General features: G+C 45.2%; 1 protein-coding gene across 2 annotated transcripts in view; it reads right to left on the bottom strand.

The window, feature by feature from the left end:
* Positions 1-9,947: 9,947 nt before the first annotated feature.
* Positions 9,948-15,881, bottom strand: part of LOC111151969 (solute carrier family 37 member 3) — a 40,782-nt gene continuing 34,848 nt past the window's right edge. For both annotated transcript variants that reach the window (XM_022510221.1, XM_022510222.1), the window contains 2 exons: positions 12,696-12,761; positions 9,948-11,320 (listed from right to left, as the gene is read on the bottom strand). In XM_022510221.1, the coding sequence (XP_022365929.1) occupies positions 11,228-11,320; positions 12,696-12,761 (159 nt within the window). In that variant the 3' untranslated portion in view covers positions 9,948-11,227. The remainder of the gene's footprint in view (positions 11,321-12,695; positions 12,762-15,881) is intronic.

Raw genomic sequence — 15,881 nt, 5'->3', positions numbered from 1 at the left:
CACAATAACCAGAAGTGGGTGTAACCCAAATGTCCATCAGCTGAAGAATGAACAATGTGCTGTATGCATACAATCCAGTTTAAAAAAATGGAATGAAAAACTGACACATGGAACATAAATGAGCCTTTGCCTCAATTTTACCTGCTGAAGTATATACTTCATGGAGGTTATTGAGTGATGACACAGAGAGGTCGATGCCATTGGAAGAAGACCTTTATTACTCACAATTCCCAAGAGGAGGGCACAAGGTGCCACACAGGGCCACAAGGGGAAGCTCCTGTTTGGGTCTGGAGGCAGGAGGAGTAGGAGAAAACCAGAACCAGAGCCTTTATTAGGTTTTCTGCAGGAAAGGCAAGGCAGGACAGGGTAAACAGTTTAGGACTGCCTTGTCTGAACAATTCTGACAGGCTTTGGGAAATAGGGGCTGTCCCTAGTTGTCTGGTACCTGGCCCTGGGGTGATTTCATGCAAAAAATATTGGCATGGTGTGTGAGCGGTAGATAAAGTAGGTGGTTGGTTCAGGGTGTAGGCTCCCTCATTGGTTCGTTTGCATATGAAAAGTGTGCTCCAGGGGAGTCCTTTGCTATCTCTAAGAACTGGCTAACCCTGGGAGGGGCGGGCAGTCTTTGCCCAGTCAGAGAGGCCACAAATATCGGAGCATCAAGAATACGGAACATAAGAAAGTACAGTTGATACAGTTGACCCTCTGATGAATGAATGCCGAGCAAATACAGAATCTAAAAAAACCCAGTTTGAACAGCCTTGAAAACATGCTAAGAAGCCAATCACAAAAGATTGCATATTATATGATCCCATTTATATGAAATGTCCAGAATAGACAAACAGATACAGATTGTAAATTAGAGGGCACCTGGGTGGCTCAGTCGGTTGAGGGTAGACTCTTGGTTTCATCTCAGGGTTGTGAGATACAGCCCCACGTAGGCTGTGAGCTCAGCACGGAGTCTGCTGGAGATTATCTCCCTCTCCCTTTGTTCCTCCCCCTACTTGCCCTCGTGCTCTTTCTCTAAAATAAATAAATAAAATCTTCAAAAAAACCCCACAAAATGTGAATCAGTAGTTGCCAGGAGCTGGGGAGAAAGGAGGAGAGTGACTGCCAATGAACCTGAGGTTTCTTCCTGGGGTGATGAAAATGTTCTAAAATTAACAGTAGTTGGGACGCCTGGGTGGCTCAGTTGGTTAAGCAGCTGCCTTCGGCTCAGGTCATGATCCCAGCGTCCTGGGATCGAGTCCCACATCGGGCTCCTTGCTCATCAGGGAGCCTGCTTCTCCCTCTGCCTCTGCCTGCCATTCTGTCTGCCTGTGCTTGCTCTCTCTCCCTCTCTCTCTCTCTCTGACAAATAAATAAATAAATAAATAATCTTTAAAAAAAAAATAAATAAAATAAAATTAACAGTAGCGAAGGATGTACAACTCTGTGAATGTGCTTAAAACAACTGTCCACTTTAAGTGGGTGACTTGTATGGTATGTGTAAATTATATCTGAGTAAAGTCGTTATTTAAAAAAAAAAAAAAAAAGATAAGGGAAGAGAGGTGTTCAACACTGTAACAAACCAGAGGCCAGTGGGAGAGAAGTGTCCCCCATGCTTGCTCTCAGAGCTCCGGTCCCCCAGATTTTCGCTCTGGAGGTGAGGAGTCATACAAGATCTCGAAATTAATCCAGTGAAGAAGATAGACACTTGTAATACCTGACCAGGAGAGTAACACCACAAAAACACTGTTTAAGACTATTCAAAGGTTGAGTGTGGGGCAGACTGGAGAAGGATAAGACAAAAATAAATCAGGGAACACCAAAATAAGGCTGCTGTGAATAATTCAGGTGAAGGAAGGTGGCTTAGAAATCAACATGAACAATGAATAAAAAAAGCAAGGAAGGGTCAGCAAACCTGGATACTCACTGCATGGAGAGAGGAAAAGCTGTGCCAAAATGATCCTTAAAGCTGTGAACCTGGGGGCCTGCAGGATGGTATAGCCACTGACAGTTAAAGAGAAACCAGAAAGTGTGAGGATTATGGCACAGTTGAGGACTCATGGTCTAGGAAAAGAGACTGCTACTTAATGACGAAGAATCAAGATCATTCAAAAATCTCTAAGCAGCTTTTTTTTTTAAAGATTTTTTTTAATTTATCTGACAAAGAGAGAGGTCACAAGTAGGCAGAGAGAGAGGGAAGCAGACTCCCCGCTGAGCAGAGAGCCCGATGTGGGGCTCCATCCCAGGACCCTGAGATCATGACCTGAGCTGAAGGCAGAGGCTTAAATGACTGAGCCACCCAGGCACCCTGCAAGCAGCTTATTATACAAAGACCAATAGGAAGGTTATATGAGTAGTGGATTTGCAGAAACTGGGTGGAGAAAACGAGCTATCTTAAATCAGGCTGCCAACAGGACATCCTAGTGAGCTCAGGCAGTTTAAGATTAAAAAATGAGTAACAAATTGGGGCTGGAGATAAATACTCCGTAGTCATCTGAAGGTTTTAGAAAAATATGAAAAAGGAAGCTTTCTAAAGGAAAGAACTAGAAGAGAGAAAATTAAACATTCACTAAGTTTTACCTTCCACTCAGCAGGAGATTTTTCTAAATGATTAAAGGTGATCCTGTCTTTCCAGAGTTCTGCAGACTGATAAAGACAAGGCTGGAAACAGGGTGTGTGAACAAGAGCCTCTGGAGCACAGAAGACAAAACAATTGTGTCCAGAGAATGTTCTCGAGACTGAAGATTAGGAGAGGGGAAATCAAATCAGAGAGAGAAGGGGAGCTCAAAGAAGACAGTTGAGGACTTCGCAAGTAAAGGGCTGCACTGGTAGATTTGCTCAGAAATCAATAGCTGGGGAATAGTTTCTATACAAATTTTTTAAAAAGATTTTTATTTATTTATTTGACAGAGATCACACGTAGGCAGAGAGGCAGAGGGTGGGGGAAGCTGGCTCCCTGCCAAGCAGAGAGCCCCATGCGGGGCTTGATCCCAGGACCCTGGGAACAGGACCTGAGCTGAAGGCAGAGGCTTAACCCACTGAGCCATCCAGGCGCCGGGTTTCTATACAAATTTAAGATTGGAAGCCCAAAAAGCTGAAAGAGAGAGGGAAGCTATCCTCAAACATTCCAAGAGAAAAAATTCGTCTGTGTTGCTTTGGAAGAAATAACAAGGAAAGGAGAACGAATTCTCTAATAATTCAAGCTACAGAACAATGGAATGGCCTCACTAGGGAGAGTGCATTCGGTTACCCCAAGAGAATGTTCCCAAGTTGGGTACCAGACAGCTGTCAGAGGACGATGCAAAGGAGTTCACTCCTGGGAGAGGGGTAGACTAACCTTTAGCTCTCACCTCAATAATTCAAAGCTGGTGTCCAGGTTAGAGAAGGAATAGTTGGGTTGGGGGGAGAAGAGAGAAGGGGAGAGAGCGAGTGAGGTTTGCAAGGGTAGCCCATCCGTTGGGATTTGAACTTGGACTCCATCCTCATGGTAGAAGGGATGGCAGCAGCAAGGTGTGGAGGGGATGGCTGAGGATCTCAACCGAGAGGCTCACCGAGGTTAATGACTGGAAACGAATGGTGAAGGGAAGCTACTCGAAAGCCATGGGATTTACAGGGAAGCTAAGGCATCACTTCCTCTGGGAGACAGAACTGTCCAAGGAGAGAAACTCCAGAGAATCTCCATCTCTCTGTAGAACAGGCTGGGCGGCCATCAGCGGTGGTAGGAGGCTGAGGGAAGGCCCGGGGGCGTGGAACGGGAACTCCACACATACAGTAATCACGAAATAAAGAGGATTTCAAAACACGTATACATCAATAATGAAATAAAGAACATATGGCACCTTCCGGTGTTGCAAAGTACAGCAGGCAGGGTCTCTGGGACTCTGTCTCCCCCTGCTGAGTCAAGAAATAGGTGGCCTGAGCCGGGGAAGGAACTTGACTGTGTAAAGACCAGCTCCTTTGGGGGAGGATAGAGAGAGAAAATGTAACTGTGGGTAGGAAAGCGCCTTCCAGATGAGAACCACCACAATCCCGCAGCATGACATATGCTCTGGCGGAAAGCAGCCATGCTGAGCCCCAGCCCAACAGGAGGGGGGTGCGGGAAGGGGGACTGCTCTGGGTCATTTCTATATGCCACCCCTGAGAGGCTTTTCTCCAGAAGAGTCTTAACTAACCCATCCCTTTATCCAGAGGCTGTTTCCATAGCCTAAGTGATTGCAGAGACCAGGGGTGGGGCGTGGAGGATAGGGAGGCTTTGGTGTTATTTTAATTAGGAACCTTTCCTCTAATGGTGACACAGGCTCTTTTCTCAAAAGTGCTGCTAAAAGGGGGCGCCTGGGTGGCTCACTGGCTTAAAGCTTCTGCCTTCAGCTCAGGTCATGGTCTCAGGGTCCTGGAATCGAGCCCCGCATCGGGCTCTCTGCTCTGTGGGGAGCCTGCTTCCCTCTCTCTCTCTCTCTCTGCCTGCCTCTCTGCCTACTTGGGATCTCTGTCTGTCAAATAAATAAATAAAATCTTAAAAAAAAAAGAAAAAGTGCTGCTAAAAGGACCAATCTGGGTGATAATGCAGCACCTACATTCCCCACAAGAGCTCATTCATAGGATCATCTTTCCCATGAACCCAACTAGTAGTGCCAACAATGGTGAAACCTGTTCCACGGCCCTGGGGACATAGGGGCACAGTCTCGGTGGGCGGACTAGACTCTACCCACAGCTGCTTCCCCTTCCAGCCATACCCGACTGCCTCCAGTCCTTCATAAGCCTACTAACATTTTCATCCCACAAAACAAAGGCAACTCATGTATGCTACTCTTTAGGTTGTCATTTTCATGGAAACCAGCTGTGTTACTGTTAGATTTCTGAAACTTGTCTATGGTGAGGCTAAGAAAACAAACAAAACGCTAAATAAAGAAGCAACTGCGCGCGCGCGCGCATACACACACACACACACACACACACACACACACAATCAGAGAGAATCTAGGACTGTGGCATCTTGATGTCCCTCTTTAGGGTGTGATAGTAACTATTAAGCAAGGTGGAGGCCTTTGAAGTCCTCAGATGAAGGGTTTCACCTAAATACAATCATCCCATTAAAATCCACAACATCTGATCAAACAGGGCAGCACTTTTACCAACATTCCACCGTGATAAAGGGGATTCAAAACAGTTCCAAATGATTTTGCTACTTCTTAAATTTCTGGAAGGCAAAAAGAAAAAAACAGTTATTCCTTCTATAGGAGGGCAATAGCAGGCCTGAAAAAGCAGGCTCCCGGCATCTCCAGAGCAAGCCCCTCATTCACAGGTAATGAAGCATTCATTAGAAACAAGGGTACGAGGCGGGGACCGCGGTCAAGAGCAAAGAGGCAGACCTGGCAAAAGTGAGCATGTGACATCACACCTGCGGCGACTATCCAGGGCCCCGGAAGGAGGGAAGAAATGACAATGCAAGAGTCTGTCAGATGGCAGAATCCCCGAGCCTCAGGGAGGACCGAGAAAAAGAGGCAAGAGGTGTTTGCCTTTACAAAGGCAAACTTGGGGTGGGAGGCAGCTACAGAGGGAAGCAGTGGACTGGCACAAGGGGAGAAGCTCTGAGGGGCCTGATAGGGTGGGGGAGTACCCCACTGAGCAGCAGGTGCAGGACTGGAGGCAGTTTAACTCGAGGTCTGCTCAGGCCCCGGGATTATGGGCCTCGGAAAAGATGAGAGCAGTTGCACAACTGCTGTAAGGCTAGGATAAGATTAAATGAGAAGACGCCACAGGGGGTAATGGCAAAGATGCTAGAGTTAAGGCAAAAGGCCTGGGGTTTTATTCAGTTCTGCTTCTGTCCTTTACTAGCTCTGTGACCACTGAATGTCTCTGAACCTCAGCTCTCCCATCTGCGAAACAGAATCAAGCGACCTGCCTACCATAGTCACAACGATGTGGTGGGCGTGAGAGAGAGCCGTGAGGGGTGGGCACTTTTGAAAGGCGTATATGCATGTGAACTATTACGTGAGGATGATAGAAAGACCATACCACTGGGTACTCAGGTACATAATTTCAAGTATTAGACTTTACACATATGTATATATGTATGCTATGTATGTGTGTGTATGCAACATATGTATTTACATAAAACATATATACTGCAGCCTATGCTGTAACACATGCATATAACATTTCAGTGATCCGTATTGTCTTATCTATGTTCACATACAGAAATATCATTATCTCCTCTTTAATCTTATTCCGATAGATGCTGAGACAAACTTGGCCACCAGAAACAATCAGGGCATGGAAGGAAAAAGCAAAAGGAAGAGGACCATGAATCTAAATGTACAAGAGGCCACGTGGGAAGGTAAACCAGCTGTCTTGATTCAATGGCAGGAACATCCTTGGACATGGAGCTGACTCTTTGAGGCTCACAATTTAATTGAGGAAATGACAACCAGAAACAACCAGAGCGAAACAGAGCAGTAAAATCCATCAGACTGTGTGATCTAGGAATAACAGCTACAGAAGTTTAAAGACAAGAGAGAGCATGAGGAACAGCATCCTCAGGAAAGTTCCTCAGAGGCAGGACGCCAAGGGCTGAGACGGATGAACAGCATTGGGACAGCAGCGGAAGGAGGACAGTTCAGGTAAAATCATGTAGTGGGAAGAGACAGCAGCTTGAACAGCACGGGATCTGCACTGGAACAAAAAAGCTCACTGTTGGGGGGCCTGGGTGGCTCAGTGGGTTGGAAGGCTGCCTTCGGCTCAGGTCGTCATCTCAGAGTCCGGGGGATCGAGTCCTGCATCAGGCTCCCCACTCAGCAGGGAATCTGCTTCTCCTCCCTCTGCCCGCTGCTCCCCTTGCTTGTACTCTGTCAAATAAATAAAATCTTAAAAAAAAAAAAAAAAAGGGTGGGGGGGCACCTGGGTGGCTCCGTGGGTTAAGCCTCTGCCTTCAGCTCAGGTCATGATCTCAGGATCCCGGGATTGAGCCCCGCATCGGGCTCTCTGCTCGGCGGGGAGCCTGCTTCCCTTCCTCTCTCTCTGCCTGCCTCTCTGCCTTGTGATCTGTCAAATAAATAAAATCTTGAAGAGAGGGGGGAAAAAAAGAGAAGAAGAGCTCACTGCTCACCATTGCTTAGCTTCTGGGAGAGCTAATGGGTCTCCCAAAGAGCCTGAGGAGAGGGTACTGCACCCTAGGCCAGCGAGCCTCCTGACCCGGCCGCCACTGCAGGAGGTGGTACTGCATATAAAGCCAGAGGAAGGGCCACTGGCAGGATCAGGGCCCCGCACCCCGCTTTGCCTACCCTCCACTCTTCCATTTTCCTTCCACCTTTTCCAACATGATCAACATTTACTCAGCACCAACCAGGCAGGAAATTGGAGAAAAAGAGCAACAGTCTCCTTGGGGAGTTCGCTTTGAAAAATAGCTAAGACAGAAAGAGCTAAGCACCAAGCAAGTCATATTGCTATTCGTAGCCAAGGAAGGAGAGACAGTGAGTGCTAGTCAGGCTGGTTGGGAAAGGTTTCTTGGACTCACCGGTGCCGGCCAAGCCTTGGAGGAAAGTTGAGATTCACAAGGCTGAGAGTTAAAAAGGGGTATTACAGACGACAAGGTATACATGACAATGGGAATACTCCTAACACTACTGAACTATATGGTTTAAATGGTTAAAGTGGCAAATGTTACCTGTATTTTAATTAGTTTCAAAAAAACTTTAAAATAATGTAAATACAGGTGCTTACTTAAAAAAGATAAGAAGATAGGAAAACACAACTGCCATTTGTAGCACGTGAGAAGCCAACCCAACTGATTTTGTAGACGGTTCATGTAGCGTGGCGATCAGTAAAGAACCCAGTCAGCTCGAAACCAGACTGTGGAAAACCTCACGCCAGGTGGCACTTGGTTCTCTGCACCACGGTTTCTAACTTTGTGGTCCAAGGACAGGCTTTAAGTTTTGGCCCATGAACACCCTGTAACACATTTGAATGTTCACTTCTATGTGTGTTTTGATCTAGGAAGAGGGTAAATATCTTTCAGATTCTCAAGAGGGCCTATGACTCAGAAACCTTGGAAACCATTCATGTGGGCAACTGGCAGACTGGTCTGTGTAGGGATGGGGCAAAGGGGTTGAGGTTATAGGACTTGAGTCCATTTCCCTTGAGACTTTCTCTTCACTATACACCACAGATAGTATTTAATGAACGGACGCCAGACCTCTCTTCGGTGGTTTCTTACTCTCTAGTATTTACCAGAGCTACCGGTAGATGGAAGAACTGCTCATCAGAGAAAGGTGCTGACACTTACTGTAGAAAAGAAACTACCAGGGACACCTGGATGCTTCCGTTGGTTGGGTGTCTGCCTTCCAACTGGGTCATGATCTCGGGGTCCAGGGACCATGTCCCACATTGGGCTCCTTGCTCGGCAGGGAGCCTGCTTCCCCCCTTGCCTGCCGCTCCCCCTGCTTGTGCGCTCGTTCTCTCTCAGATAAATAAATAAAATCCTTTAAAAAAAGAAAAGAAAAGAAAACTACCAGAGGGTGAACAAAGGAGAGAACCCAGTATAGGGGATAGGAGGTCAAGAGAAAGAAGCCAGGAGGGGAAAGTCCTAGGGAGGATGGAGAGGTTACCAGTGTCCAATACAAGGGAATAAGAAAGATAAGAAATGAAAGAAAAAGATTTCCAAATTCAGTGGTCTTCAGATGCGTGGTTTCTGTAGGGTAAGGAAAGAAGAGATCAGAGGGTAAGGATATGGTATCCAAAGCTGGACGCGTGTAGAGAAGGGAGGTGTTACTGATAACTATGTCACAACAACAGGAATCAAAATGAGGGCTGTCCCGGGCAAGCGGATACACAGTTCGTGACCTCACTGAGGAGGAAGTTAGTAGGCCACCCGGAAAGGCAGCAGAGGCCATCCATGAACCGAAGGATTTGGCTGTGCAAAGAAAAATAGGATAGGAGTCAGCAGAACTAGTAGGGCTAAGAAAAGGCCTTATCAGTTACTTATGGGGCAGGCAGGGAAGGTTCTGGAGGTTTTAAAGAGGGCAGGGAGGAAACACACGAGAGCACCGTGCATTCTCCAACGACTTCATGATGCTTTCTTGCGTGAACATTGACTACGGGACTTCGGTCTTCTAGGAAGCAGGAAGGAACAGAATACGCAGGAGCGGGGAGAGGACTTTCTTCCTTTGAAACTACACAGAAGGAGAGAAGAAAACACAGCATGACCAGAAAGGGCAGGCCAGAGTGACTTTCTTCAACCTCGTGAGCATCCGAGATGTAGCTGCCAGAGAAGCCGTCATCTCCAAATTAGCTTCCCCTTTGGCCTTTTCTTCAAGGGCCAAGAAATTAATACAAAAGTGAAGTTAGGAGTTCTTTAAAGCTGATTCCTGTGTAGCCTTCCAGAACGAGAACAATAAGGAAATATATCCATCACGCAAAATAGCCTTTCATTCGGGGCGGAGCACTTATCTATTTAAAATTTCATTTTAGATACTGCTTGGGGGCTACAGAGAGGTCAGGGGAACACTCACCCAGCTAAGTGTAAACAGGGTGAAAAATGAAAATAAAAATAAAAAAATAAACAGGATAAGAAAACAATGTTGTAGTCAGGATACAAAGATGCTACCATACGGATAATGTGGGCAGAGAGGAAACTGTCAGCCAAATGTCAGAGGGAGGTTAAATAATAAAAAATAGCATTCAAGCATTCACCTATAGGCAATTCTTAAATTACAACCAGGCAAGTCATCCAAACTCAGCACACTCTCACACGAGAAGAAGGGATGGTGTTCGCAGAACAGAACAGAGATGGGGCCATCAGGAAGAAACTAGCTGTACTATGCGGCAGTACCACAGGGTCAGTAAATGGCCAACCGCAGGAAATTAGACGGCATGAATCACACCCTAGAACGAGAAAGTCAGAGTATGTATTTAAATAATCAGATGGACAGGTTATTTACTATAAAAGTCAGTTTATTTTCCCTTCCTGTGTTCCGTATTTTCCCTTTTTTTGTCAGTAATGAGGCATTAACTGATTGGAAATCTCCTTGATTAAATAACATTACCAAGTTCATAAATTCACACACCACGTTTTAGAGTATAAAGCAAGAAGTTGAAAAATATTCCCTAACCCAACACCAATTAGGCAGCCCTCAAAATTGCACATTTTCCCCCTAGTTCGTGTCCATAATTTAAAATACATATACAGAATGACCTAAAAATATTGATAATTAGTATAGAATTCACAGCCTTGAAGACATACACACTACAAACTTCTAAGGAATAGATACCTAGTCCCCAAGGCCCTAGTAACCCGTTGATGTGATTCAAGGTCACATACTTAACGCTTACTAGGACAAAAGGCCTTTCCTTTGTCTCTAATTCTAGTCTTCTGCTGAGGTAACTCAAGGAACCCAGTAGTGAGAAAGCTCAATTCTCTGAAAACAGGCCAAAGCCGATTAGCGTCCTAGTGGATCCTAACATTCCCAGAGAGCACATCTGGGGTTGAGGACTTCGGTTGTGAGCTACACCTTGGAATGTTCATGACAACAGATGATGTACCTTATGGTCCTTGAAAGGAAGACTAAGTACTTCCAGGAGTCAAAGTGACTTGTGAATGAAGACAGAAGAAAACAAGATGACAGTAATTTGAAGGTATTTCTGCTTCTGGAGCTGACTAACTTTAGATCAGATACAGAGTGACTGAGCCCGTCACCACATAGTGCGATTTTCCCACCGCTGTTAACAAAGGGGTTCTCTGTCCAAGGCAGGCTTGTGCTTGATGCAGTGTGCGCACTCTACCAGGACTGGAGGCTTCAAAGCCGAACTGCTCTCTGCAGACTCATCATCAAAGCAGAATCCAGCAATCCTCCCCTACTCATGGAGCCCATCATTGATGCAAACCACGTGCAACTGTCTTGTGGCCACTGAACTTTCCAGGCTGGAGAATTGGGGTCCAAGTCCAAGACAGTAATTCAGGTTACAAGGATAATCTCAACAGGCCAAATAAAAAGGCTGGCAGCTTCACAGGCCACTCAGTACGTTTGCGAAGCAACAATGAAAATCACCCACAGTAATTCACGTAGTGTAGAAAAACAGCCCAGCCTTCCCCACCGATCAGCAGCTCAAGTGGCCGACACTGCTGAAAGAGGCTTGACAATATGAGGTTTTGCTGGAGCTCCTAAGACAACTCCCAATAGGGTGAGTTAAAAGAAATAACAGTCCTGATGTGTCTCCCATTGTTCTTCTCTTCTGTGGGCAACACTCACTCACTCAGTACGTGAGCTTGTCGTCTTTGCATGAGATAGCAGATTTCCCTCACTATTAATGGCGAGATAAATAAAATTGTACAACTTGTCTGTGAAGAGAAAAAAGCATTAAATATGCAGTGGCAATTTAATTAACCCTGTTAGAGCACCATGAACGTAATAATGAATGTGGACAATTGCATTAATTTCGACTCCATACAAAGCTAACTCAATCTTTTCTAATGAATTAGAAAAAAATTTTGAAAATCGAGGTTAATACATTTTTTAAAACTTTATGTTACATACTCTCTAGGAAAAGAACTAAGGCACAGAAAATTAAATAATGTGCCACAGGCAGAGCAAAAAATGGTACCGGAGCTCGCTTTATTTATTTTTTATTTTTTATTATTTAAGTAACCTCTGCACCCAGTGTGGGGCTCAAACTCCTGACCCCAGGATCAAGAGTTGCACGCTGTGCAGACTGAGCCAGCCAGGCGCCCCTGGAGCTCACTTTAAGAACAGTGCTTCTCATAGAGATCCAGTTTTTTTTCTAGTACGATTTCTTGTATGATCACACAGCAGGTTCATCAGGAGACATGTCCCTCTTTAGCACAGATGTCAGAAGTAGAACACAGAGACATATGGCCCAGTCTTTAGAAGGCGGAAGGCAGTTAGGCAGAAGAAGCATCCTCTGTGACAGCAGAGTACATAGCCTTAAGGCAGCTCCAGGGAACTCGGGAGCTGAACTACCCCTGGGCTCCTTGGACAAGGCTAGAGGACCGTGGCTGGACGTGGGCCCCTTGAGGCTGTCTCCAATTAGGATGCACTAGATTTAGGGCTGGGATACAAACACATCCGCTCGTGGATGAAGGGATCGCCAAACCCTCTCAGAGAGACCTGTCTCGAGCACTACCTCACCAATAAAGCAGGAGGGTAGGTCACATACTCACTTAACAGAGAGCAACATTTTAAAAGTATAAGGCATTGTTCTGAATTGGCTATTTCCCAGAAAGTACACAATCCCAGCCAAGAATGTTTAAGGTACGACAAATATTTTCTCAAGAGACTCTCTTCATTTTAGAACCTACATACCACAGTGTTAATTATAGTAATGCTTTTTTTTTTGAGCCCCGTGTTGCTTGGTGTATCCTGTAATTTCCTTCAGAATTCCCAAACTAAATCTAGCAGATAGAGAGTACCCCAGGAGAGTACACCGATTAAGACTTTCAGTAAATCTCTCACCAGTTTTTCTAGAAGTATAAACGACAATATTCATTAGGCTCAGGTCAAGGGCAAATGAGAAGACCTGTTCCCACCCTGAAAAAAGAATTTGTCATTTAGACTCATGAGATGTTACTCTTCACAAAAGGCTCACCAACAGCAATTGGCAATTGTGCTCATTTAAGAAGTGATTAGAGTAAATGCTTTGAACTAAATTTGTAAAAAAAAAAAACCACGAGTTAAAAAAGGCACACACTCACTTACCATGAGAATGAAAAAGTAGAACACCCACATCCATCCCAGGTTGTCCTGGATCAAAGACACTAAATACTACAAGGGAGAAAAAGAAATTACAATATAATCCTTTGTAAATTAATCAAACGAAGTAGCTGAAAGGGTAGGTTAAACACAGCTCTTCCAGAAAATGCGAAGGGAGTTAGGATTTGTAGAATGGTTTCCGGTTCGCAAAGCTTTCCCATGCGTGTTCCTACTTAAAGACACCTGGCCTTCACCTTGTAAGCCGGCAGAGTCCAGCACAAACACAGCAGAAGAGACGACATGACTACAAGGTTTATTTTTGTTCACTTTGCCAATAAGAGGAAGAGGAACATCCTCAAGCCACTTCTGTTTAATTGTTCTTTCTCCCAATGAGAGGTACTTTAATTGATGCTTTTAAAAACAGTTTGTCTTTTAAGCATGTTGCCCATTTTTCAATGGTGTTATTTAGACTCAGAGGATTTCTATACGGCTTTAACATTCTACAGCAAATTCTTTTACTTTATTCCAATCACTGAAAAGAATCTAATAATAGCATTTGGCCCATTTTCCTTTTCTATTATGATAAAATGTATATGATAAAAGTGGCCATTTTAACCATTTTTAAGTGTACAATTCAGAGGCGTTACATACGTTTACGGTGTTATACCACCATCCCCATTAACTATTCCCCAAATTTTTCATCACCCTAAACACCAAGTCTGCACCTATCAAGCAATAACTCCCCACCAGCCCCTCTTCCCTGGTAACCTCTGAGAATTTGCCTGTTCTAGAGATTTCATGTTCGGCGGAGTCACACAGTGTCTGTCCTTCTGCGTCTGGCTCATCTCAGCGTACTGTCTCCAAGGCTGCGGCACATGTTGGAAGAGCGTCCCTTTTTACGGCTGGATAATAGTCCACACTGTGGACATGCCCCCTTTCGTCTGTCCCGTCATCAGCTGATGAACGTTCGGTTTGTCTCCACCTCGTGGTTATTATGAATAACGCTGCCATGAACACTGGTACACACAAGTCTGAGTCCGGTTTCCAGTTCTTTAATTCCTAGGAGTGGAACTGCCGGGTCACACAGTAATTCTGTGGCTAACTTTGTGAGGCACCCACCGAGGCATTTTGCACAGCAGCTGCACCATTTTATATTCCCGCCAGCAACGGAAGAGATCCAGTTCCTGCACATCCTCGCAACTACGTGTTCTCTTCGTCGTTGCTCTTAAAATGACAGCCGTCCTAACACGTGTGCAGTGGTATCTCACTGAGGTGTTGTTTTTGTTTTGTTTTCCTCACTGAGGTTTGGATTCGCATTTCCCTAAAAACTAAGGATGCTGAGAATCTTTGCAGGTGTTTCATTGCCCATTTGTACATATTTGTCACGAAGATTTGTCCCTACAATTTCTTCTAAGAGGTTTTATAGTTTTCGTTCTTAAGGTTAGGTACTGATCTGTTTTGTGTCAGTTTTTGTCTCCGCTGTAAGGCAAGGGCTCACCACCTCCAACCTGCGTGTGTGTATCCAGCTTCCCCAGCACCATTTGGTGAAGAAACCATTCTTTCCCCATTGAATGGTCTTGGCACCCTTGTCAAAAATCAACTGACCAGGGCACCTGGGTGGCTCAGTTGGTTAACCGTCTGCCTGCAGCTGAGGTCACGAATCCAGGGTCCTGGGACTGAGCCCTGTGTTGGGCTCTCTGCTCAGCGGGGAGCCTGCTTCTCCCTCTCTCTCTGCCTGCCGCTCCCCCTGCTGTACTCTCTCTTCATCAAGCAACTAAATAAAATCTTAAGAAAAAAAAAATCGACTGACCACAGATGTTGAGTTTTACCCATGTTCTTCCATCACACACTACCAGTGAAATTTATAAGCGGAAAAAACCAAAAGCAAAACGAGTGAGTGATGTAGCGTAGATTACACAACGGAAAGCAAAAAAGCAGAGGTCTAGCCGCCTGCTGAAGGGCTCATAGCAACGCTCCCAAGTCTTTCTAACACTTTATCTTTCTTTTAAACATCTTCATTGACATATTCACCCATTTAAAGTATACAACTCAATGGTTTTTAGTATATTTACAGAACTGTACAACTATTACCATAATCTAATTTTAGGCCATGTCTGTCACCAGCCCCCTCCAAAACATGCTGTGCCCATCAACAGTCACTCTGCAGAACCACCTGACCCCAGGCAACCACTAATCTAATTTCTTTCCCTATAGACGGGCCCATTTCAGATAGCTCATATGAATGAAATCATTCAAGTACACGGTCTTTTGTAGCGGGCTCTTTCACGGAGCCCACTATTTTTTAGATGCATCTATGTAACATCTGTCCATTTCCACTCTTAAGGGCCAGATACCGTCTTCAACGGCCAAATACTGCTCCGTCGTATGAATACGCACATACCGCTTCTCCATTCCTCAGTTGATGGACATTGGGTTTCCCACTTCTTAGATGTGAGGAGTAACCCAGCTACGAACACACATGTGTTCAGGTGTTTATGTGGACATTTTTTGTCATGTTTTCTTGGACAGATGCCACGATTTAATCTTACTGAGCCCCTATGTGTTAAAAATATATGAAGCCACTGGGATCACAAAAATGAAGGAAACAGTTCCTGTTCTCAAGGACATGCAGAAGCTGGCACGGACAAACCAGCAAACGTGATCTACCGTGACAAGCCCTCTGGTAGAAGTAGGCACCAACCTCTATGGAAACCAAGAGACCAACTCATTCTTGTGAAGTTAAGGGAAGGTGGGGAAAAAGCTGTTCGGGGTAAATTAGGAGAGCTGGGACAAAGCTCATCAAGTTTCTAATATTAAGTCACAGAGTCTGGAATCTCATGCCCCACGCAATGGGAAATTATTCAAAAATCAATATGGAGGAGGAATGAATAAAGCCTAACTAACAATGATTTACTCCAGATCTTATTTTCCCAACCACCAAAGTGAGCCTAATGCTGACCCAAGTTCATAGTTAGGCATCCGAATACTGGCAGGTGAGACATTCTTAATACAAATAAACTCCTAGAGGAGCACCTGGGTGGCTCAGTCGGTTAAGCAACTGCCTTCAGCTCAGGTCATGATCCCCGAGTCCCAGGACTGAGTCCCGCATCACACTCGCTGCTCAGCGAGGAGTCTGCTTCTCCCTCTGATCCTCCCCCCTTCTCGTGTTCTCTCTCTCTCAAAGAAGTAAAA

Source organism: Enhydra lutris, unplaced genomic scaffold (genome assembly GCF_002288905.1).
Source record: "Enhydra lutris kenyoni isolate GAN:26980312 unplaced genomic scaffold, ASM228890v2 scaffoldscaffold27, whole genome shotgun sequence".
NCBI classification, from domain to species: domain Eukaryota; kingdom Metazoa; phylum Chordata; class Mammalia; order Carnivora; family Mustelidae; genus Enhydra; species Enhydra lutris.
Note: the sequence above shows the minus strand (reverse complement) of the source record. Positions and strands in the feature narration are given on the sequence as shown.